Source organism: Pan troglodytes, chromosome 8 (assembly GCF_028858775.2).
Source record: "Pan troglodytes isolate AG18354 chromosome 8, NHGRI_mPanTro3-v2.0_pri, whole genome shotgun sequence".
NCBI lineage: Eukaryota > Metazoa > Chordata > Mammalia > Primates > Hominidae > Pan > Pan troglodytes.
The window spans coordinates 27,402,475-27,427,437 of record NC_072406.2 but is presented as its reverse complement, the minus strand read 5'-3'; the positions used below and the strand labels follow the sequence as shown (position 1 = coordinate 27,427,437).

Below are 24,963 nucleotides of genomic sequence, written 5' to 3'. Positions count from 1 at the left end.
AATTTACTGTCTCGGTCATCTTTATTCCTCAGCTTTCATCATGATGTAGGGGAAAAACTTACCTGTGAACAGATATAATTATTGAAGTCATCTTTAATTTGTATTCTCTCCCTCATTCACACACAGGTAAAAAGATTTGAGATTATTTTTTAACAATTGGAGAAGGTAGTTTAAAGATTAGGTGGAAGAGAAGATGATGTCTTACTATCAGTAATATTAACCCAAATAAAACTGTTTAAATGTTTCCCGTTTGGAAGGGATCGTGACAGGTGGTATAGAGCAAGCTCATCCAATGTACATTTCTGTTGGACGTTTTTGTGTGCTTTCGCTAGTGTCAAGAGAGCTGCCAAATTACTGTGGCAAGTTTAAGTAAGTGAATTAGGGCAGGATTTTCCAAGCTGCTAGGCAGTCTGTTAGTGGGTCATAAAATTAGTTTAGTGGGTCACAACAAGCATTACAACAAAGTGAAATAATGACTTTTTTTTTTTTTTAAATAGAGTCTTACTCTGTCACCCAGTACAGTGGCGAGATTTTGGCTCACTGCAACCCCTCCGTCTCCTGGTTCAAGCTTTTCTCGGGCCTCAGCCTCCCAAGTAGCTGGGATTACGAGTGTGTCCCTGGCTAATTTTTGTATTTTTAGTAGAAATGGAGTTTGGCTATGTTGCCCATGCTGGTCTCGAACTCCTGGCCTCAAGTGATCCACCCACCTTGGCCTCCCAAAGTGCTGGGATTACAGGCGTGAGCTACCATGCCTGGCCGAAATAATGAACTTAGAGTATACAGCGTGTTGTAAAGGCTATGTATTTCTCCTGGAAACGTTGACTTCATTTTTTTTTTCATTGTTGGGTGTGTGTGGGTACTGGATCACTGTATATAGATAAAGTGCGTTTGAAAGCCTCCGATCTGAGATATTTTAGAAAGTTTATCCGAGTTCTTTAGAGCAAGTCTAATTGCGCAGAGAAGGAAAGTGCTTATAACTGAGTCTTTCTTAGCTGTATTTCCGTCACCATTGAGTGGATTCACCGTGACCCGTTTTAGGGTTTAGGACTTTGGTCATCACAGTGGCAATGTTTTGCAACATCCTCCTTCCTTCTGTGGTTCCCACCAAGATCTTCCCAAGCATCATCCCAAGCATCATTTCTAGGTGGGAGGGTCACACATGGCCACGCCGGTTATCACAGGCAATTACACAGAGTAGATGTGATCACACAGACCGTCCTTTTCAAATTAAAAATGTTTTGTTTCTCTAAGGCTGTCATTTTTCTTTTCTCTACACTAAATAAAATAGTTCGCAATCCTTTACAATAGAACTACACCATATGTCACAGAAGGCAGGTCTCCGAGAGGCTAAATGTGTGGCAAAAGTAGACAGGAAGCACAGTCCAACCGCTGTAGGGTTGAAATATGAAAAGCTAGTGTCACAGGCCACCAAGAAGGTTCTGAAGCCTTTTTGGGGGAGAATTGGGGAGAATTTGATAAAGCCAGAAAGGTACAAATAGGGACTATTGAGACTGGCATTTCAGTGGATTAAACTATAGAAGGAGAAAAAGAGATTCCTTAACATTGGTGATAATATGTTGTTATCAGGTATAACGATTTATAGTAATGGTAATACAGAGATTTTTTTTCCAGAGCTAATACATTTTGTAAGTGGAAAATAAGGTTTATGTCTTCAGTTCTAAAGATTCATAGATGAAATTAGGAAAATAGTGTCCTTAAAAAAAAAAAAGGAAAATAGTGTCCTTCCTAATTAACATGTCCCATGTACCACTGTGTTTATGTACTTTCTACTATAAACTGAATTTTAAAATCTTGAATAAAGTATACTCACAAATAATTGGAATCTTACTCAGTTTGACATTTGTAAGATTATCGGCCGGGTGAGGTGGCGCACACCTGTAATCCCAGCACTTTGGGACGCCAAGGCGGGCAGATCACCTGAGGTCAGGAGTTTAAGACCAGCCTGGCCAACATGGTGAAACCCCGTCTCTACTGAAAATACAAAAATTAGGCGGGCATGGTGGGCGCCTGTAGTCCCAGCTACTCAGGAGGCTGAGGCAGGAGAATCGCTTAAAACTGGGAGGCAGAGATTGCAATGAGCCGAACTTCATCTCAAAAAACAAAACAAAACAAAACAGAAAAAACATTATAAACCAAAATGTAGAGAATGACTTTTAGATTTTGTTCTTTCAACTCTGAGTTGCCTCGGAAAACTTTTAAAAGAATTGTCTCATTTTTCATGGCCTTTGTGCTACATTTTTAAGTACTTAATCCATTTAAGGAGGTAAAACTATCCTACTGTAATTAAGCTGTTCAGATTAATTTTTTTAAGGCATAAAGGAAGTAGTTAGCTATGATGATCTGTATTTTCTTGTTACATAATTATTTTACAATTGTTCCTCTAGAAGTGATGAATGATTTCCTCTATAACCAGCTGTCAGTAAAAGACAAGTTTTCATTATGAGTATGTTAACGTGTCCTTTGTCCTTGTCCTTTTCATTTAGTTAATGTAACCAGTAGCTCCTATTTATGTGAACTTGAAAAAGGTACTGTTAAAAAAGTTCTGACCTTTGTGATAAGAGCTGTGAGTGAAGTCAAAGCTGATAGGATGCTGGGTTCTTGGGTAATGAATCCTGTTACAACAAAAGAAATGAAAGCATGACAACTTGGGTAACTCAGGGAAAGAAGCCGAGTTCTCCATTTCATGTGGACTTCGTATCAGGTGGAGCATTTACTTAAGGGGTGCCACGCCACCTTTTTCTGTTCTTTCCCTGAGTCATTACTGCTGCTGTAGGATTTAAATCCCTCGACGGTGTGTTGAGACTTTGGGCAAACATCACTTGACCATAGAGTTATTAGGTAGTAACAGACTTGATTGCAATGCAATGAATTGCCAGAGTGAGTAACTTGATGGAGGATATGTATTGGTTCTTGGGGCAAAAGTCCTCATACCTGACAGCCCAGGACTAGAGCTGCAGACTCAGTGGTAGGTGGTGGTTGTTCTCACAGACTTGTGTAGTGGGAGAAGGAGTGACTATTAAGGCTTTGTTTTGAGAGAGACAGACAGAGAACTGACTTGAGGATGGACGCTTACAAAGTAGACATGAGATTACTGCAGTAGTCCTAAATGATCCTTAAAAGCATCCTGTTGGAGTCAAGATGAATCGGATCACTTCACTTCTATAGGATCTGGATTATGACTGATGTCTCTGTTCCTCATCACTAAAATGAAGTGGTATTTCTCAAAGGCCTCTTTTAACTCCAGAATTACATGAATTTTTGAAATGTTGAATATTTTCTAAAACAGCCTCCTTTCCATTCCCGTAAGAAAAACGGTTGTTATGCTCTATAGACATGTGGCACCCGATGTCTGGGTATTTACCAGTGAGCTCTTTGTTTTTAGGCTTTCATCATTCTGTGTTCCTTGTTTGCCAAGTAGGATGCTCACTTGCAGGATGCGGTCATTTTCCCATTCAGCTTTTAAGTTTTCCTGTGTCTGTTACTGTCCATACAGATAGTGAAAGGCTTCAGCGGAGTCCTGTGGGGAGATCACTTCGAGTTTCTGGGTTTGGGTGTGCTGTGTTGGGGTGACTGAGATCACTGTCGGTGGTGAATGAACGGTCTCATGGAGCTGGGGTTGCCCTGCTTTTGTTTACTCGTGACTCTACAGGGCAGCCTGTGGGAAAATGGCAAGGCTTGGCGTCCTGGAACCACAAGCCTCCAGAGGGAGTTGAATTAATGTGCAGAGTTGAATCAGGGAAAGTTCAGAGGCAGTGTAGTTTACTCCCTTATTCCAGTACCCACACTCACTACAAATGTGTTTACATTTAAACTTTTGCCAAAGCCCCCTTAGTTTAAAAGGGAGGCTTCACATAAATGGAAAAGCTGAGGCTAAAAGGCCTAAACTTCTCTCATCTTTATTGCTTATTGCAGCTTTTATTATAGATGCTGCGAGTACTCAGCACTTCTCAGAAATTCCCATTGCTCTTGTTTCCCTTTCAGCTTGGAGCTGGGATCCAGAGTAGTTAACTGAGGGGCCTTGCAAGCCCCTTGTCAGGAGGATGGCCTGCCTTTGAAGGCAGTTGACTCTTGTATGTGTCTTAGTCTCTTTAGGCTGCCATAACAGATGCCACAGACTGGGTGGCTTAAACAATAGATGTTGATTTCCTCACACTTGTGGAGGCTAGAAGTCCTAGATCAAGGTGCCAGCAGATTGGGTTCCTGGCTTGCAGATAGCCGTCTTCTCATTGTGTCTTCACATGGCATTGAGGCTGGAGAGTACAGGGAGAGAGATTGAGAAAGAAGGAGCTCTGGTCTCTTTTCCTCTTCTTATAAGGACACTGATCCCATCATGTGGGCTGCAGCCTCATGACCTCATCTAAACCTAATTACCTTTCAAAGGTCCCACCTCCAAATACTGTCACTTTGGGGGTTAGGGCTTCAACATAGGAATTTTGGCGGGACTCAGCATTCAGTCGGTGTGTGTGCGTGTGTGTGTGCGTGTGTGTGCGTGTGTGTGCGTGTGCATGTGTACTTGTAGAGGAGGGTTGATTGTCCACCTGACAGCCGTTGCCATCCCCTCTTCCCTGCTGGATGCCAATTTGCATTTTTCTGGCACGTTTTGCGGCTAGAGTGGTCATGTGACACTGTTCTGGCCAATGAGGCGATGGAGGAAGGCCCCCGGGGGCTTCTGGGAGTGCCTTCCTTCGCAGCTGGAGAGAGCCCTCCTCAGGGGCTGTCTCTGCCTTCCCTTCTTCCCATGTGTACCTGGGGCAGCTGAGGCAGGGCTAGGAGAAGAGCCCAGGTTCCTCCTGCCACCTCCAAGCGATGAAGCAGCCCTGGGCCAACTCCAGCATTCTCGTGTGAACTGCAGAGGAGCCCTGCGCTTCCAGCTACTTGCAGCCAGGTGCTGTTACCTACGCCCCACGCACCCTCACAGACCTGTGTACAAGGGCACAAGTGCCTCCCCTGGAGCTGGCAGGAGGTGCAGTCGGAAGAGCATCTGGTCCCTGAGGCCTCCCTGTGCCTCCCCCTGGACCCCCAGGGTGTCCGTGTTCCCAGTTGTTGACCCTCGGGTGCGTCTGTCGCGTCTGCTCTCTTCTCCTCCAGGCAGGGAGCTCCTGGACCACGTCTTGCTCCCCTCTCGATCTTCAGGCCCACCCTGTGCTCCCCCGTAGGAGACATAGTAACTGGTTCAGCCAACCAGGTTAACTCAACCAGCGAGCGCTGTGGGTCCCGGTCTTGCTGACAGCGGTTGCTTTACTCCTTTCTTGTTTTTGGTGTCCTCCCTGAGAAGCCTGCGTATTGGTTGTTCACAGAAAGCCCACCAGGTGGCCTGAAGAGAGGGAAGTGGGAAAACAGACTTTAATTAAAAGGGCCGGGGCCATGGAAATAGCTGTTCTCTAGGGTTTGGTTAGAGACAGACAATCCTCCAAAGACCCAGACAGAGATGTGTCCCAGTCCTCACGCTCAGTTTTCATTGCGGAAGGAGAAATCAAATAAGAGCCAACTTAAATTCTTTTAATTATGGAACATTTTAAGCCTACAGAAAAAACACATCATTGTTACCGTTGTTTCTGGCATTAAGGTCTCTTTTTTCTTTTTAAGAGTGAAAAATGAAGTTTTCCAGACAAACCCTTAACTAATTCAGTATTTCAAAAGTGAAATACAGGCTGAACATCCCAAATCTGAAATCTGAAATGCTCTAAAATTCAAAATTTTTTGAGCACTGACATGCTGCTTAAAGGAAATGCTCACCGGAGCATTTCAGAGTGTAGATACTCAGAAATATTCCAAATATGCTAAAATTGGAAAAGCTTTGAAATCTGAAACACTTCTGGTGTTTCGGATAAGGGATGCTCAACCTGTAGTGAGTGAGTGGTTGGAAGTTAGAACATATTCTTCTGTAGAAACAAACCTGTTTGGCCCACAATTTGGCCAATATACGGAGATTTGAGATGAAAAACTTACAAAATGATAGAATGACTGGCTGTCATTTTACCAGTAAGGAAACAAACCCAGAGAAGTGAAGTCAGGATTTAGGTTTGTGGACCTTTTATTTAAGGTTCTTTCTACTCTGCCATACGTTACTAGTGACTTCAGACAACAGTGTCGAATCTCATCAGCCAAAACCCACCAGGAACACAACGTGTAGTTATACAGAAGTTGGCTTCGTTTAGCTTGCTTCTGCCGGGGCCAGTGTACCCAGAAGAACCCTGGGACTATTTTGGGAAGGCAGACTTGGGGTTGTTGTTGGACTGGGTGATTTGAAGGTGGAATTAGGGAAATGGGACCAGATCTGGGTTGGATGTGGCCAGGAGGCAGAAACAATTCAGTGATTGGGTATCCCAGCAACTTTTATCTAGGAGATAGGAGATTAAAGTAGAGTTAGAGTGGCCATGCAGTAAAGAATTTGCAATCATACATGTTGGTGAGAAAAGGGGGCATCTGGTTATTTTTGTGGTAGTGATGTGGGCCCATCTGTGTCCGTTTTTGAGCATTCATTATGTTCTGATGGGAATATGGGGGTCAGGTTGTCAATTAGACTGGTCTTTACTTTGAAGGTTGGTAGGGTTGAATTTAATTTGTTCACCAACTTACTTAATTTCATTCTGAATGCTGATGCGTGAGGAATAGGTTTTAATGGAGCAAGATGCAGTGGGAAGTAGGGACTTAGAGGATGTCTAAATAACCGTGTCTGAGCAGTCACTGGTTTTTAAACATTGTAGCTGCTCAATGGTAATACTGCAAATTTTAAAAAAGGCAGATGGGTAGTTTTCGTCTAGCTTGAGAAGCTTTAAAAATCATCATGACGACTGTACTATCTTAAAACTTGATCAGCTATAGAAGCAGATAAAACTGTCGAGCTGTTATTAAAGTGTACTTACAGTTGAAACATATTAGTCTTCAAAGATGCCATCCAGTTACTGATCCAGAGGTAATGTTAATGGTGGTGTTACTCACAGTGCCAAAACACCCACAGATCAGTAGAAAATGTGGACAATCAATTTAGAAAATTTGCAAAGCAGTCAGAAGTGAGAGGCAGTGTTGGGTAGTGAAGAGTGGACCAGACTCCAATCTTGGTCCTAGTCCGAGCTTTGCCACTGTGTGGTCCAGAATGTCTTTGCCACTCTCTTAACTTAGTCATTTCATCTCTCTGGGCCTCAGTTTCCTCATCTGTCATAATGAGGAAGTTGAACACCTGGTCTCTGTGTTCCTTCTAAAGTTTCTGTCATTAAGTCTGTTCGAAGATAGTCTCTTCATTTGAAAGTATTAGTTTGTTTGGCCAGTTGGGCCAGGTCATAAATATTATGGAATTATTATTCAGCTCTTGAAGACAGGAATGTTTGAGGGCTTTGAAAGCTAGCCCAGCAGGAAGCTTTTCGTGGTCTGTGTATTTTCCTTCCTCTCAGGAATGATTAGGCCGAAATCAACCATCTTCTCAGTCCATCCTCTTTGTAGTTTCCTGAGATGAATGACCGAGGTGTTTTCTCCTCAGAAAATAACATAGGAGAAAAATTCCAAGGGAGGTCTCTTTATTCAGGAACTTGCAATTTAGGAATTAAGTGTGATAACTTTATTTTACCAATTTTAATTTTGTGACTATAACATAATATAAATAAGGATTCTGTTACATGCAAATTTTGAAATCATGCAAAAACCAAAAAAGGAAAAGAAGTCAATCAAAACTTGTATAATTTCAAAGATGGTGGCCAGGTGGTTTGGAAGCTGTGCATGGGATTGCCACATGGCCGCTCCCCTCTAGCAGGCAACAGGTGCCTTGTGTGTTTAGTCAGTATCATGCTGCATGTCATTGCTGATGGCATTCAAGTTTTTGCTTATGTGTGCTGGTATTTAATGTTCACTTAGATCTAAATATCTTTTTTTAGCCTTCAAAGATGTCAACCAGGTATTCATCAAGAGGTATATTAATGGGGATGTTAGTGATAGAGCCCAGGACACCCCCAGCCCCCAGATCAATAGCTTTGTAACAGAAGCGCTAAACCACTATGAAGGTGATCAGACAACAGGGGGATGCATCCTGCCATTAATTTAGCAGAAAGAGCACACGTCCAAATAGGAGAGTTAAAATAGAGAGGTGCTGTAGCAAAGTGGCTCAGAGCATGGACTCTGGAGCTAGCTGCATGATGCTGCTAGCTGCCATTTAATTAGCCTTGTAGATTTAGGCAAGTCACCTAGTCTCGCTGGGCCTTAATTTCCCTATCTGTGTGATGGAATAAATTTAATGTCTACTGCAAAGGTTATGTGACACTTAGCAAACATGATAAAACACAGGTTGCCGGGCCCACCCCCCAGAGACTGATTCACTGCATCTCCGATATTTGCATTTAACTAATTCCATGATGGTGCCGATGCCTCGGACCCTGGAATGACACTTTGAGGATCACCATGCTGTGCATTTGTACACACAGACACACACGTAGGCATTTGTTTTCCAAAGTAAACGGCATACTGTTTGGAGCCTAATGTTTTTCTCCTATTTAGTGCCTTGTGAATATTTTCCCTTTCATTATTTATTCTAATAATGGATGATTTTAAGCTGCACTGTATTCCATTATTAGATATTTAAATGGCTTCCATTTTTTCCGCTATCATAGACCATGCCGGAATAAATATCATTCTGTGTACACTTGTCTACATCTCTGTTGATCTCTTTAGGGTAAATTCCTAAAAGTGGAATTACTACGTTCAAGGGTGTTTCACGGTAAGGCCTTTTGCTACACATTGCCAACAAATTCTTCAGAGAGTAGCAGAAATTTGTCTTCTTACAAGTAGTCTATGAGAGTAGATGTTGATTTTCTAAATGTAAGGGAATAAGAAAGACTTCATGATTAACTTTTTTCACGTGTGTTTGGGCTTTGGTGGGAGTAGGCAAGAAGAATATCCGTGGATTTATAGAGTAAGCAAAAGTATGTCAGGAAAAACTAGGAAGAATAGGGCTGAACTGTGGCTTGATTTCAGGAGAGTTTCTGGGATTCAGACTTGAATTAACTGAATGATGCTGTAATGTATAAGTGTTGGTATAGGTGATTTTATGCAAAGAAGAATAAACATAGGCTTACTTTTATTTATCGTATACGGTATGGGTGACTACTGCTGCTAGTTCAAGGGTCTTGATTTTTTAAAAATGTGTTTCTTGACTGTGGTAGCTGGGAGCCCCAGGATACAGACTTTTGGTTAAATAACATCTGCTCCACTCTGCCTTCCCGTGTGGGCCTCTCTAACCCTGGGCCAAGCAGTTGAGTCTCTCCTCGGGGTGCCTGGAGTGAGGGTGGATACAGCTTGGGTAATTCAGCATCTGTACCTAAAAACTTACTCAAAGTAGGCTTCATGTAAAGAAGTCAGCGGTTCTTGGGAACAGGGGTGAGTGAATGGAGGCGAAAGGTGGGGCCCTCCACAGGTCAGTCAGGCCCTCAGGGTGGGACAAGAGCTGTAGGGCTCTTGGTTATAAGCCTGTGTGGTGGAGACCAGCAGGTGAGCCAAACTCTTCTTTATTGTCAGAACATTTCACTAATAAGGGATCTCAAGGGTCATCTGGCACAACCTTCTCTTTTTGCAGATAAGGAAGCTAAATAATTTACTATTTCAGTTAAGCTTCACCATATGAGAGTTTTTGGGTTTTTTTTTTTTTTTTAAAGTTTTTAGGATCAGATACTGAACCTTGGAACAGAATTGGCTGCTTTTTGTTTCTTTTTTCTGGAAGAGCTGAACTTTAGAGAATTGTGGCTGCATGGTAGACAGGCAAAACAGGAAGGACACAGTGCAGCTGAGAGCGAGGGTGGCCTGTGGTCTCTCGTTTGGCCTGGAGAACGGGCTGATTTCAACTCCTCCTGCACTGCTCCTGAGTCACGGGTCCTACACCACCGTGCCTCTCTCCCGAGCTCAGGAGGCCGAGCTCAGGACTGCATGCTCCTTCCTGAGTGGTCTCCAAAGGCTTCAGAGTGGCCTTGGATGAAGAGCTGCTCTCTTCTGTGCCAGTCATGTTTTTTAGAATTTACATACTAGTTTTCTTCTTGCAATTCAAAAAAGTGTTTTTTTTTTCTTTTCCTTTTAGTAAAGAAACACGTATGATGGGTTATTTCTTTTAAAAAGCAACAGCTCCCCTGAACACCAAACTGTGCCTTTTACCACTGGGTGACACTGTTAGACCACAGAACATGCTTTGCTGGTAAAATCAAGAGTCCTTGAATTTCAGATTTCATCAAACTACTTTACATAGGAGAGAGAAACTCCAAATCACTTAATAGTCATCTATCAAATGTTATTTGATAAGTGTAATTTATCAATTTTAAGGCCAATGAGTTTAAGGCAATCAGTTATTAAAGAAATCCATTAATTGGGCAGGATTTCCATTGCTTAGAAGTTTTTGCAGATTAATGTGCTGCATATTAATGAACTAATTATTTCATGGGAATATTTATGCAAGCCAGTGTACTAATATATCTATTTCTCACCAGACAAAAGTCTAAGTTATCTTTCTTTGGCAAAAGACTCACTGTTGATACACAGCAATTAATGTTACGGAGTTTTAGTGAGGATTTTTTTGAGCCATCTTAAAAGCACGTCTGTTGGTTAGAGAAATGGGTATTTCGTTCTCTGTACTGGTATGTGTTAAGAAGATTATGTCTTACTATTTCTGAGCTCTTTCAAGATCAAATGAAGACAGAATTGTTCAAAGCGTGGGTTGACCTCCCCTACTCTGTTTTTGGCTCCTTTTGGAAATCTGATGTCTGCCCTTCTAAGCGTAAGGTGAGCATTATCTGGTCAGTTTCAGCTGACCACTATGTGACTGAGATGTTTCTGAGGTTAAGAATTGAGTGCGAGTCAGGCCCTCCCTTTGTGGGGTTAACATGAGAAAGAAGACAACTTCAAATTTAATTTTAATAGAAGCAGACTTCAGTATCCTACAAGAGGTATTAATGGAGTCCTGCAGGAGTGTAAAGGGGGAAACACTGAGGAGGAGCCAGGGAAGACTTGGTGGGGTTAATTCCTTCATTTGGGTACTCTAAACCGCCCGTATTATCCTGTTCATTCAATATTTTTTTTTTTTTTTGAGATGGAGTCTCACTGCATTGCCCAGGCTGGAGTGAAGTGGCGCGACCTTGGCTCACTGCAGCCTCTGCCTCCTGCGTTCAGGCGATTCTCGTGCCTCAGCCTCCTAAGTAGCTGGGACTACACACATGCACCATGATGCCTGGCTCATTTTTGTATTATTATTATTATTTTTTTTAAGTAGAGATGGGGTTTCTACTTGGCCAAGCTGGTCTCAAACTCCTGACCTCAAGTGATCTGCTCGCCTCAGCTTCTCAAAAGTGGTGGGATTACAGGCGTGAGCCACTGTGTCCGGCCCATTCAGTACGTTTTAATACGGTGCACACAGTGTGACATACAGCCCAGGGCTGGGGAAGGCAATAGGAGGTAAGACGAGAGGTTTGCTGGCCTCTGGAGGTCAGCCAGAGGCACAAGGAGTTGGCGGCTTCAGCTTTCTCCTAGCTCTTCTGTGTCTGCTAGTCACTGTGAGGCCACTGCTACTTTGTATGGCTTATGTACAAGCCATCGTGCCAGAGCATAGGGGAGAGGATGGAAGTCACTGAGAGGTCTTTTCCCTTCTGCAGAGATTCACTTCTGTGTCCTTCAAGGGGAGACAGTGTGGAAACGTGGGAAATTAGCCCACAGGCGGGGAAGTGCCTGAGGCGAGGGGCGTCCAGTGGAGTCTTCCACAGCAGTTCAAACAGGAGGACATGTCTCCGGAGAAGAGGCCCCGGGAAGACTCGGGGAGGCAGGCTGTGAGCTGGTCTTTGCAAGGTGCCTGGAGTTTTACTGGCTGGGGAGGACGGATTTCTGCCCAGGAGGAAATCGGGAGCAGAGGTGGAGATGGGAACGTGCACGGCCTTGGTGTGTACTGGCTGCCTGGAGTTGATGCCAGAGAGTTAAGAACCACACATTTGTAAAGGTAATTGAGGACTCCACTATCGAGAAGGGGGCCACAGAAGGCCAAGCAGTTTAGCATCCTCTCCTGAGGTGACCAGTGATGCTCGGCTTGGTAGCCCTGATCTGATTAAATGAGTTAGCTCATTGGATTTGACTGAGGATGCAGCCGGATTAGAGGGAAAGGCAACCGGGGGGGATGGAGGCCATGGAGAAGCCAAGTGCACAATTCCCGGGATGAGGGATGAGCGACTGGTGATAGGGGGCGATTTTCAGATGCGTTTGTGGAAGGGAACTGATGATCGATTCTGTACTTAGGGTTGAAACCTGTGAGATAGAACCTTTGGGAGAAATAACGAAGTTAAGGGAAGACTGCGAGGGATTGTTTCTCAGTGGAAGAATGGTGTGTGTGCTGTCGTCTCTGTTGCTTTTGAGAAACAATAGCTCAAACTCAAATTTGCCTGGGATGACTTCTGCTACAGTGTAGGCCCTGTGGGGTGGGGTTGGCTCTGTCCTTTCAGTGTCCTTTCCAGCACCTGGGCAGTGTCTGGCACCTCAGAGGCCTTCAATAAATCGTGAGTAAAGGGGAGCTCAACTTGACGCCTGTTGATTCTGAGGTGAACATTCCAGTACGAAGTTGGAATTTCAGAGCCAGAGCTTGGGAAGTCAGGAACTATCTCCACACACACTTTAGAAACAGCTCTTGTAGCAGAAGGGGTAAAGGTGTGTGGGGTCTCCAGAGGCATGACCGAGAGAAGAGGACAGGGCTGTGGCCCTCTGCCTGGACTGCTGGTGGCGTTAAAGGGAGGGAAGAGGAAGTGTGGGCAGAAAGCTGGGGGAGAACAGGGGGAGGACAGAGGGAGGGTGGTCCAGGGGCTGCCTTCGCATCAGCAAGGAAATAGACACCAGCCCCAGACCCAGGAGAGGCCCAGGAGAGTGTCACCAAAGGAGGGAGCCCTGGATGGCCTGAGAAAACCCTGCCGGGTGTGGACTGTCATGCGGATAGAAACATGCTGTTGCTGTGAATATTTGAAGGATGACATTTGTTGTCTGTTAGTGACCACGGATCACAGCCCTTGGGGACAGACATTGAGGGCCAGAAGCACAGGCACTTCTTACCAGAAAAAACACCTGACAGGCCAAGTGACACTGCCAGCTCCTAGGTAGCAGTTGGTCTGGGGAACATTAGCCAAGGTCCTTCTCAGGGTGAAATTTCTCTGGAATAGTTCTCAGGCCCAGCCATTGCCCTGGGAATAAGCCCAAATGCACCTCTTTGGTTGATAAACATTCTGTGCTTTGGGGCTTCAGATGGGACTGACTAGGGCTGGGACACCCAGAGCTGCAGAGTGGAGCAGGCTCTGACTGTGTGTCATGTCCACATGGTGAACATGGCAGACGTCTGGTCGCCCTTCTCGTTTCTCCATAGATGTGCTGCTGTTGGCTGAACCTAGGGGACATTCCTCTCTCCCACCAGGTACTACTCACAGGATGAGGGTAGTTCTGCAGTCTACCAGGGAATTCTAGAATCTGCACAGGAGTAGAGGAAGTGAGGGTGCAGGGTTTGTGTCTTATCTGCAGTCCTAGGACTTTCAACTGGGTGAAAAAAGTCACCAAGGATCAGCCTCTTGCCAAGACAAGGGGCTGTTATAGTTGTCTGTGGGCCCTTGAAGGATTTTATTCACCCCTTAAGCCATTTTTACCTCCTTCCCTGAGCCAGGAATTGAATGAATCTTTATTTATTTTAAATTAGTTTTCTTCTATCTAGAGACTTCTTGTTCTCACACCCTAGAGTATTTTTGTTTTTGTTTTCATTTTCTTTCTGTATTTTGTCTTCAGTCTTTTCTAAGTTTGTTTGAATATCCAACTTCTGGCAAAACTAGATTATGCAAGAACTGCTTTGTTTTTTTTTAACTTTGGCTTTGATCATGATATATTTGGACAATATAGAAAATGCCTCTTTTTAGCCAAGATGCAGACTTTGGGGAGGTACAAGGCTGAAGAAATTTAGTTGCAGGAGTAATTTGCTAGTTTCCATGGAAAGCAACCCAAACTGTCATTGGTTGACCATCAGCCTCACTTTCTTCTGACAGATACCAGCTGGGTCTTGGGTACCCAACTTTGGCACAAGCCTCTCTGAGATCCTGCTCCAGTCATTTTCTTTCTTCCACAGCACTTTCTCCCTTCCCTGTCCACACTGGAAAAATGAGTAGAGGCCAAGATTGGGTTCATCATTATTCTTTGTCTAAACTAGTGTACTTGCGGTATACGGTCATTCACTTTCATGTTGATGGAACATTAAGTAATGGAGAGTTAGAGTAATGAATTAGTTTGTTGGGACTGTTTGCCTACTTTGTTGAGCATCTGCCACGTGGGCAAGTACTGTGGATGGTAGATGTTTTCCATGAGTTTTCAAGAATGCTGAGACCAACTCTGCATATGCAAGTGTACTAGCTCTGATTTCCAGTTGAGGAATCAAGACTCAGGTTAAATAATTTTATAAAATCAATAATTGATGAGTGACCTAACCAGGGATTCTAATTCAAGATGGGTGGTCTTCAAGCCTGATGCTTTTTTCCATTATGCTGTATAACTTCCCATGGACTATGGATGAAATGACAGAATTGTCATTATGCAGCAGCAACCAAGTGACTTGTGGATAGTAATTTTAATAGCTGTTGAACGTGTACTCTTACACATGCAGAGGAGGGCATGCACCAAAAAAGTGTACTGATTGAGCGTGAATGTTTAGAGGAAACACACCTGTGTCACCAGAATCTGTATTATCCAGAAACAATCTTTTCCAGACCCTGGAAGCCCCATTGGTACTGCCGTCTATTCACTCCCGAAATAACCATTATCCTGACACCTAACATCAAAGGTTGGTTTTGCCTGATTTTGAACATTATGTACATGGACGCATGCAGTATATACTCTTCTGCATCTTGCTTTGTTTGCTTAACATTGTATTTGTGAGATTCAGCTGTGCTTTGCTTGCAGAATTGCCAGTTCATTCTCATTGCTGCATAGTATTCCACTATATCAGCACACCGCTGTTTACTTACCCATCCTACTGTTAGTAGACATTTGAGTTGCCTCCAGTTTGGGACTATTATGAATGGCCTGCCATTAACATTCTTATAAAAATCATTTATATTGATATATTTTAATGCAATATGTCTTTCCTGCCTCCCATCTCACTTTAATGTCATCCTTTGCAAGATGTTTTCTGTTTGGGATCGTAAAGCTGTGATATTAGAAAGCTTCTAAAGTCCTGTTGAGAGACAGGAAATCATTCTGTTAAAGTCAAATCTGGTTCCTCCATCCATCATCCCAGCCCATGGAGTGCCTAAGAGCTTCCTTTTGGAATTACACAGACTCAAGGTCAAATCTTGGTCCTGCTCTTTAGCAGCTGGGTAACCTTGGGCAGCAGTGACAGCATTATTGTTATTAATTTATTCTTATTCGTTGCCAGTGACAGCGCTAATAGCAGGTGACGTCTATTGAAGGCTTACTGTGTTGTAGGCATTGCGTTTGGTGTATTTCATTTTTTTTTTTTTTTTTTTTTTTTGAGACAGAGTCTCACTCTGTCGCCAGGCTGGAGTGCAGTGGCGCAATCTCAGCCCACTGCAGTCTCCGCCTCCTGGGTTCAGGCTATTCTCCTGCCTCAGCCTCCCGAGTAGCTGGTATTACAGGTGCATGCCACCACACCCAACTTTTTGTATTTTTAGTAGAGACAGGGTTTCACCGTGTTGGCCAGGATGGTCTCGATCTCTGGACCTCATGATCCGCCCGCCTCGGCCTCCCAAAGTGCTGGGATTACAGGTATGAGCCACCGCAGCCCAGCAGTTGCATTTCTTATTTACTCTTCATAGCAACCCTGTGAGATCTGTCAGTCCTTTTTCATTGTTGCCTTGTTGAACTGGCGAAGGCCCTTACCCAAGATCACACTTAGAGCAAGTGAGGAAGCTGGAATGCAGATGCGGGTTGCCCCACCCAAACCCATGCTCTTGAAGCTGTCAGCCTCATTTGGAGACTGGGAAGTCATGACCCCTGCCTCATGGGCCGTATGAGGACCAAGTGACAGGGGAAGCTTACATATACCCCCAGGTGACATGGACACCAGCTCCAAGATGGATTCCTTTCACCGCATCTCTCAGAATGGCCAGCTGCTTTTGGGGTGTGCTTTGACTACAATGCAGGAAGGCGGAGTGGGCATGGCTGCTCCACTCTGGCTGTCCTAAGGAAAGCGGACCTGCCATTCCAGGTCTGGACACCTCATTAGTTGAGGAGGTGTCGCCACCTATTGGTCGTTCCCACCTCACTTGGGCCAGCTTCTGGTTGCTATAGTGTAGGCAGATGTCTGTCGGATGTTTCTTGCCCTACTTAGTTGTCACTCCCTCCTCCTCTGCCATTTTCTAAATATAAAATATGTGCCTTATTTATAAAAATACATTTTCGGGGGATGAAAAAACTGATGAGAAAATGAGTTTGATACTTTCCCAAGAGCATCACTGTTTGGCATTTGTACAACAACATATTGGCAGCAAATTTATTGAGTTCGTCATTGTTTTAAATGACCATCCTGGGAAGCCACAGGGGACTGTCCTGTAGCCATAGTGGAGCTTGGCAGAGTATGAAACAATAACGTCTCTGCACTTACGCTGATGACTCTGGTGGGACATCGTTTCTAAGCCTTGGTGCACCAGGTTGGTGGCCACAGAAATCCCCTGGGCACTTGTCTGTTGCCTGGTCTAAGATGGAAATTTTTAGGTTTGCCTTAGGGCCAGGCAAGTCAGGAGTTTGTGATGAAACCAACTGCACTTTGGGAAAAATTCTTACCGGAACTCAGGCTCCTGCCTGTCTGGGAACTGTGGGTGCTGAGAGAGAGGCTTTGGATCTAAGAGGTGTCTTTCCCTTTTCAGGCTGACCCGGCCTGGAGTTTGCCGCCTCCACCTTACGTAACTTGGGTTTCTCAGGGTATTGCCAGAGGGTTGGCAGAATCTTAGAGACAGTTTTGGAAACAGATTCTCCAAAAGTATCTTGGAATTACTTTTAACTTTCCAGAAGTTTAAGCATTTCAAAAGGTTGTTTCACTTTGGTTGGTGGTAGCGCACCTGTAAACTGTACACGTTGCCACGTGCCAAGAGATTGTTTTAGAAAGGATTCAAGTATTAGTGCTTCTAGATAGAATTAGGTCTTATATATTTAGGTAAACATGAAAACTAGCATAATCTGTAAATTCTGATTTTTAAATCTTAGAGGATTAGGTTTTGAATTCATCTCTTTGATGTAGAAATATGCAGACATGGAACCAGAGCAGTCTGCTGGGGCAAGCCAGCTACGGTCTGGGTTTGTTTTATCAGCCCAGTTGTGAAAGTTTTCCGAGGGAATGGTAATTCACCTCTGGAAAGCAGTCAACAGAAGTACCTGGGATAGCCAGAGAGCTGGGCCCGGAGTGAACTTTGGAAAGGGAAAAACATGAAAAGCAAGGACTCAAAATCCATCTGTAAGCATGGGATTTCCCAGTGCTCTGGGATAGTAGAGTCAAATAATGACTTCTGTGTGTTGCTTAGTGGAAATTAAAGGTAGAATTCTCATCAGGCAGCATTTTTCAGTGCATAGTGTGTCTGTCTGAAATACAATTCTGTTATTACTCAACAGCTTGAAAATCTTTCAGTGAGTCCCCTCCATTCAGAACAGCACGAGAGGCCCTTGTCCTCAGGCCTGTCTGTTTCCTGCCCCACTCTGAACGACTGGAGCCATTCAGAACTTCATGCAGCACCTTGGCAGTGTGATAGACCTTTTTAGACTTTCCAGAAGCTTCTTATGTTAGTTGCATGAATAGGTCCAAGAACCATTGAACGTTGTCAGTGAGAAAGTCTGTGGGTCATTCAACTGAAGTTACAGTTTTGAAGAAATCAAAGCCCAGAGAAGTAGAGTTTCCTATACAGAGTTTTCCAGGCCTCTAAATAAAGTATGTAATGTTGCTGGTTGCATAGTTGGGCTTATAATAGCTTCTATTGAGTTCTCATGTTTGTGCCAGGGATTAGAGAGAGTCTTTGCATATACATTTTACTCAGTTTTTACAGCATTCATTTTACACATAGGAGAGCTGGGGGTCAGGGAAGTTAGGATTTGTCCAGGATCTCCAACCAGGTTTATTTCTCCTTCACTGAGCTGGTCCTGGTTTTCCTTAATTGACTTAATACATTAAAAAAAGTTACTTTGAGTAAGTTACTTGACCAGTGAAGTGACTGTGACAAGATTATCTTTGTGTTTATTTCTAGAAACGATGTTTCATGTCAGTAATAATATTTGCTTGCAAAGTACTTGTACCTCTAGACATTTCTACCCCATCTTTACTCTCAGGGTCCTGGATTCCTTGTTGCTTAGTGAGGAAATGTACCTGGCCGCTCAACCCCACTTTCTGCACTACACCTTATGGCGGTGGAATCCAAATGGCTCAGGGACACCCTCTGTCGTTAGCCCATGCCTTTGTTACTTCATTTAAGTAATGCTTTCTGAACAGGTCCAAGGGGTCAAAAGAATAGGAACATAAACCAGACATGTTCTTTGCAGTGAAGAGAGGATAAGATTTATATCCACATTGCTGTAATACAAGGCAGTGGTTGACGAATTACTAGGAAAAAAGAACAAAGAACATCCCATAGAATTTGGGAAGGTGTCAGGGCAGATGCGGCATTTATTTGGATCTGCTGGATGCGTGAGTTTGGCTTTGTGGAGATCCAGGGCTGCGGTGGGAAAAGCCTCAGCATGCCTTCGGAGGGTGCAGTGCTGCTGTAAGCGTGCTGGTGGAGGGAAGGCAGGGTGTGAGGATGTGGGGAGCAAGAACATTTGTTTCAGCTTGATCGGAAGATAGGATTTGTGAGACGCAAGAGTTGCCTTATACCAGAGTTGTATTTTCCAGCGTTGGTAGCAGTGAGCAGGATGGCTGGCAGAGGGAAGAGAGCTGTGAAGAAGGTCATAGTGATGGTTATTGCCATGTGTTATTCACAGCTCCAGGGCGGGGTGTCACTGAGAAGCAGCTGGAACCCAGATCCCACATGGTTCTCCCGCCAGCGCCACTGCCCTGAGTACAAAGACTCAAGGAGGGGGTTGCTCCGGCCCGTTCAACCCCTTGTTACTAAATGACCATTTCCCAGACCCCAGTGTGGCCTTTGCATGAGGAGCTGCAGGGACCATGCCACCTGTTCTGAGGACAGGCTTAAGGTCTCCATGCTTAACTCAGACTGAGAGGCTCCTGTGCACCCCCTTTTCCAGCTCCAGTTGTGAAGAAGGACAAACCAGTGAAAAAGAAGGAAGATGTTTGCCCCTGTGTTGACAGCATATACATATACTTCACCACACTGTCCCACGGAAAAACATCCTCCTGGGCTGAAATCCTAAATGCACTACACGCACTTCTGTGCAGCCACAAGTGTCTGAAAAGTCAACCGCAGCCCCCCCTTCCTGCACCGGCTCGCAGTGCCCGTGTCTCTCTAATAGGAGACAGGCTTGGGTGCCCCTCACCCCACTGGTCCTATGTGAGAAGAAAGATTTCCAAGCAACTAAATCTAAAGAGAAGTCAGAAAAACATCCCAAGCTAGGGCCTGTTTCCTAGATTCAGAACTAAAGTCATTTCATTCTGTGCACTGGAAGCTCAACCTCCCTCCTGGCAACAAGGCCCAAGTCATGTTTGCACCTCAACACTGACGTCCAGGAAAGGCTGAGTGGGCATCTTATGCTGTCTCTAGTTGAGGGGGAAGTGGGAGTGCGGGACAGAGGATGAGGGGACGGAAAGCGGAGGGCAGGCAAAGCCTGAGGCTGCAGAGGGCCAGTCAGTCAGGTAAACGAGAGCGAGTCAGTCAGGTAAAGGAGAGCAAGTCACCCGGGCTTGAGCGCTGGCTGCACTTGCCCTCTCAATGTCACCTCTTTCATGTCGATCAGACATCTCAGACTCGACACGTCCTAGATCCACTTGCTCTTTCAGCCTCCCGTCATGGCAACTTGAGCCTTCTGGTTGCTCAGGCCGGAAACCTCCAAGTCATCCTTGATTCCTCTGTGCTTTTCATGCGTGTCCAGTCCTTCAGGAAGTCCCAAGAGACTTTACCTTTAAAATACATCTTGAATCAGGCTCTCCGCCTACCTATGCTGCTGCTGCGTCAGTCTAAAGCATCTCTCACCTGGATGACCTTTGCATCTGCCGCCCTGCCTGCCTGCAGCCCGCTCTAAACCTGGGAGCTGGAGTAATCTTTTAACTCATGAGTCAGATACCATCATTACTCTGCTCAGAACCTGGAAATGACTCCCCATGGCCCTCAGGGTGAAGACCAGAATGCCAGCACTGGTGTTCAAGTTCCCACGCTCTATATCCTCACCATCCCTCCTTCCCCTGCAGCCACCCTCGCGCTTTGCCATTCCTCATCCCCCCCCAGGCACCCTCCTACCCTGTGGCCTTTGCATGCGCTCTTCTCGCTGCTGATCGCGGCCCGCTCTTCTGTCACATTCCCTCCAGCTCCTCCCCAACTGTAATAACGAGGTCAAGGTCAGAGGCAGTTGTCTGTTTGGGTTTGGCATCATGGAGATTATCTATGGTGAAGGGCAGAAATACAGAGCCTTTTATGGAAGTGTGTAGCCTTCTTGGTCTATGATTAACTAGAAGGAAACTGCAGTTGATTTTTCAGACACTTGTGGCTGAGCAGAGGTGTATGTAGTGCATTTAGGATTTTGCCGAGGAGCACGTTTTTCCATGGGACAGTGTGTTGATATCAGGCTGGCTGTGATGGGTTCCCTGAGTCACCCTCTGCGAGGTTTGTAATTCTCAATTCAGTTCAGGTTGCAGGCATTCTTGTTGTTAAAAGATCAATGCAACTAGTGTCTGAGGAATGTTTGGTGTAATTTATTGTATATGCCTTACTGTTTGATAATTTTGAGCCTAATCATGGAGTGATATTTAAGATATTTAAACAAATGTTGCAGCTACGTTATTTTTCAGTTGACTTAGCCTTTGGATTTTCATTCTCTTTATTTTCACATTAACTTTGTAAAGATGTTGCTTTGGTTTGGTGGACAGAACATAACACGGGGAGGTGCTGGGGGCAGGGTCATACTTTTCAGCAGGGCGGCTAGGAGATCAGGCCTCTCTGAGAAGGTGACGTTTGAGGAAAGGCCTGGAAGGATACAAGCAGGATGAAGCCCACAAGGTGCTTAAGGAAGGAGACAGTGAGCAGTGTCACAGGCCAGCGAGCACCGTGCTCAGAACTAGAAGCCTTTTCCACTGGCACAGGGTCAGCATGGATATGTTTGTAGCATAGATTGATTTGCTGAGGCTGAAGGATTAGCAGTAAAGGACCTGGGTCCGGTGCCTGTTGACAACAAGTGAAACAACAAGCACTAAAACTTAGAGAAATCGCAGTTAGATTTATTTGGAGCCAAGTTTGAGGACTTACTTAAGCCTGAGAACACAGACTCAGTGTAGACTGAGAATGGGTTCCAAAGTAAGTTATGTGAGGCGCAATATATATACATTTCATTCCCTTTCTTTTTCTATTTTGTTTTGTTTGAGACAGAGTCTCTCTCTGTTTCCCAGGCTGAGTGCAATGGTGCGATCTCGGCTCACTGCAACCTCTTGCCTCCTGGGTTCAAGCGATCTCCTGCCTCAGCCTCCTAAGTAGCTGGGACTACGCCACCACGCCTGGCTAATTTTTGTATTTTTAGTAGAGACAGGGTTTCACCATATTGGCCAGGCTGGTCTCGAACCCCTGGCCTCAAGTGATCTAGCCACCTTAGCCTCCCAAAGTGCTGGGGTTACAGATATGAGCCACTGTGCCCAGCCTCTTTTTTCTTTTTTTCTTTTCTTTTAGAGATATGAGGTCTTGCTCTTGCTCTGTCACCCAGGCTGGAGTGCAGTGGTGCAATCATAGCCCACTGCAGCCTCTCAACTCTTGGGCTCAAGTGATTCTCCCACCTCAGCCTCCTGAGTAGCTGAGACTATAGGCATGTACCACTATGCCCAGGGCATTTCCAATGTTTTTTAAACATATGGGGTCTTGCTGTGTTGCCCAGGCTGGTCTTGAGCTCCTGGCCTCGGTGATCCTCCCACAACAGCCTCCCAAAGTGCTGGGATTACAGGCATGAGCCACCTTGCCCGGCCTTGTATTTTGTAACAGGGGAATACATGTGGCACAGCGGTGGGCGAAGCAGGCAGTGAAGCAGCAGTTTCAGTCCTGTGATTGTGATTGGCGGTCAGAGAGGCTGTGCATAAGATAAATAAGGTAAATATGCAGCTGAGTGGGTAGGAGAAAGGTTAGGCATCTTAGAGTCTGGTGGAGGGTGACTGATTCCATCCCGTCTTTGTTCTGTATCTGGTAAACAGATTTATGACCAATAACCATCAGTGAAATATTTAACAAACTCCAGTAAGATAGGCAAGAGGCCAGCTTTAGTTTATAGGCCCCTCTTTCCTGACACATGTGTCCAACTGCAGCCATTGTGGGCCAGTGTTCCAATTTTCATTTGAACTTTCTTTTTTTCTGACATACTCAAGTGCTTGTTCTGAGGTTGATATGGAGACAGGGTGGCAGGAAGCATCCTTTGTGACCGGAACCCAAGTTGTGGCAGTGGCAGTGATAGAAGTCAGGCCACAGGGCTCCCTGGCCTTAGTCATGGGCAAGACGAGACCAGGCCACCATTCTCTTCCCTGCCCCAGCCCAGTTACATTCCAAGCGCTTTAGAAGATTTATCAGTGATGCCCCAGAGTGAACTCAGGAGGATGACATGTGTTAGCATACTGAGCACAGCTCTGTGGGCCTCTGCATGTGTGGGAAAAGCCTTAGCAAAAACTGCAAATGAATGTTTCTCATCTTTCTCTTTCAGACAGCCCACCTGAGGATATTGACCATAAGGACTCATATCTCATTACAAGAAGCATCATGGCCGAGCCAGACTACATAGAAGATGACAATCCTGAACTCATTAGGCCTCAGAAACTGATCAATCCTGTCAAAACCTCCCGGAACCATCAAGATCTTCACAGAGAACTTCTTATGAATCAAAAAAGGTAAAATGGTTTCTTGAGCATATTTTTTTTTAAGAGGACTTTTAAGATCATGATATCTAATTTTAATTGTATTTACAGAGGCTTCAAAGAGTCTTTGATTTCTTGCACTTTGTTAAGGCTTTCTTATTCCTTCTCACATCCTAGAACCGGGTTACCCCTCCGTGAGGCAGATCCCCTGCAAGTGGCCATCACTGTGGTGGCCAGCAGTGCTTCCAGACTCCTGCAGTCATGGGTTCCTTTCTGAAATGGATGTGTATTTCCAAATTCGGATGGAAGAGGCTGGATTAAGGATAGAAGAGAATGTCCTAAGTAGAAGAGAAATATGTTCTTAAATTTAAAATCTCTGAATTTTCTCCTTACACTGAGGAAGGTGTAGGAATCATGTAATTGCCGCCTACTCCGGCATTTGTCAGTAGTGGGGAGAAGTCTCTAGAACCATATTAGACTTAATAGATAGGACACTCATGTTTTTGTTTGTTTGGGGGTAGCATTTTAAAAGATTATTATCATAGTCTTTATTATTAATTATTTTGGAGGACAGGAAAGCATTTACCTTCTATCTACTTGGCAAACTCCATCTGTGCCATAAATCATTATGGATGTTGGGTTGCTATACTCTGCTTTTTAAGTAATTTGGGCAGGACAGGAGACTAGGAGAACTGAGGATGAAAGGCTACTTTTTTCAATTTAAGAACTAGGAAGCTTCATTTAGGATTATTTTCAGATCTTGTAGGACTATAGATGACTCATTTGCCCACTCTTTGCTAAGCCCTGGTGAAAGGTCTCCCACTGAACTGAAAGATACGCAGATCAAGTTTAGCATTAGGGTAATTTTTTGCAGGGAGGCCTAGTTAAACAAATGTTTTAAAGAGGATCAAGGGGCATTTTTATGGCAATTCTCTTTCCTGAGTACACTCCAGCTAGAACAAATGACTCCTATCTATCCCAGGAATTATTTGTAAATACATTTCTCCCTCTAGAGTGTGAGAATGTGGCTTACTCCTGTTTTATCCCCAGCATATTAGTAGGAAGCTGTTGGATTAATGTATATTAAATTGAATGCAAATAAGTTTTTAGCTTCCATCTGCCTTTGTCACACAATAGAAGAAAGAATATATGAATTTGGTATTATTATGGCCAAAGCAAAATGAGACTATCAAGTTCCTAAAATAGACCACAGAATTTAGAAGCCATCCTATCCTGCCTGGGAAATCATGTCTTCATTTTGGTGGAAAGCTCGTCAGTTTAGTAGGCTCCGAAACAGAATAGCAGTTGTCACTCAAAGATTTTCAGATTATCTTCACCTCTTTGGCCTCAGTTCCCTTATCTATAAAGTGTAAGGTAGGAGACTTAGCTGTTCTCTAAGAAACATTTTAGCTCAAATTTTTTCTTCTAGGAAAATCTATGAAAGGGCTCCAAGTCAGAATAAAGCTCAGAGTGTAAAACCAACATTTGCAGAATAAGTGTTCTCTAAATTATAGGCTACGAATTATTCTGCAAAAATATATTTAGTAGTTTGGGTCATTGCTGTAAAACCTACAGATTTGTGCAGTTGAGTCTGTTTCCACATTTTTTAGAGAAAGGGCTTCCATTCTGTCTGTCTTTGTCTGGCCTGTTCTTCTCCTTGTTTGCCCAGCTCAATTAATCTGAGACGATGCTGGGTTTCCCTAAAGTACTATGGTGTAGAGAGAACGTGGGTTTTGAGGTCAGAGAGAAATGATATGAATCTTGGTTTTACCAGAACTTAGCTTTACCTACCTTATGATCTTGGCCAGGGTATCCCCTCTTGAGATCTGTTTCTTCATCTATAAAGTGGGAGATAATAGTATTTTTCTTATAAAAATTAAAGTAGGCTGGGCACCGTGGATCACGCCTGTAATCCCACCACTTTGAGAAGCCAAGGCAGGTGGATCCACTGAGGTCAGGAGTTCGAGATCAGCCTGGCCAACATGGCG

At 44.4% G+C, this 24,963-nt stretch overlaps 1 protein-coding gene across 15 annotated transcripts in view; it reads left to right on the top strand.

Moving 5' to 3' along the window:
- Window positions 1-24,963, top strand: part of FAM107B (family with sequence similarity 107 member B) — a 259,956-nt gene that overhangs the window by 225,171 nt on the left and 9,822 nt on the right. For 8 of the 15 annotated variants that reach the window (XM_016962686.4, XM_016962688.4, XM_054660768.2 and 5 more), the window contains one exon: window positions 22,825-23,008. In XM_016962686.4, coding sequence (XP_016818175.3) covers window positions 22,825-23,008 — 184 coding nt within the window. Of the gene's footprint in view, window positions 1-29; window positions 4,907-4,956; window positions 10,771-11,636; window positions 11,975-12,506; window positions 12,525-14,753; window positions 14,828-19,133; window positions 20,760-22,824; window positions 23,009-24,963 lie in introns of those variants that run through there. The other 7 variants (XM_063780477.1, XM_016962687.4, XM_063780478.1 and 4 more) reach the window with 6 other exon arrangements.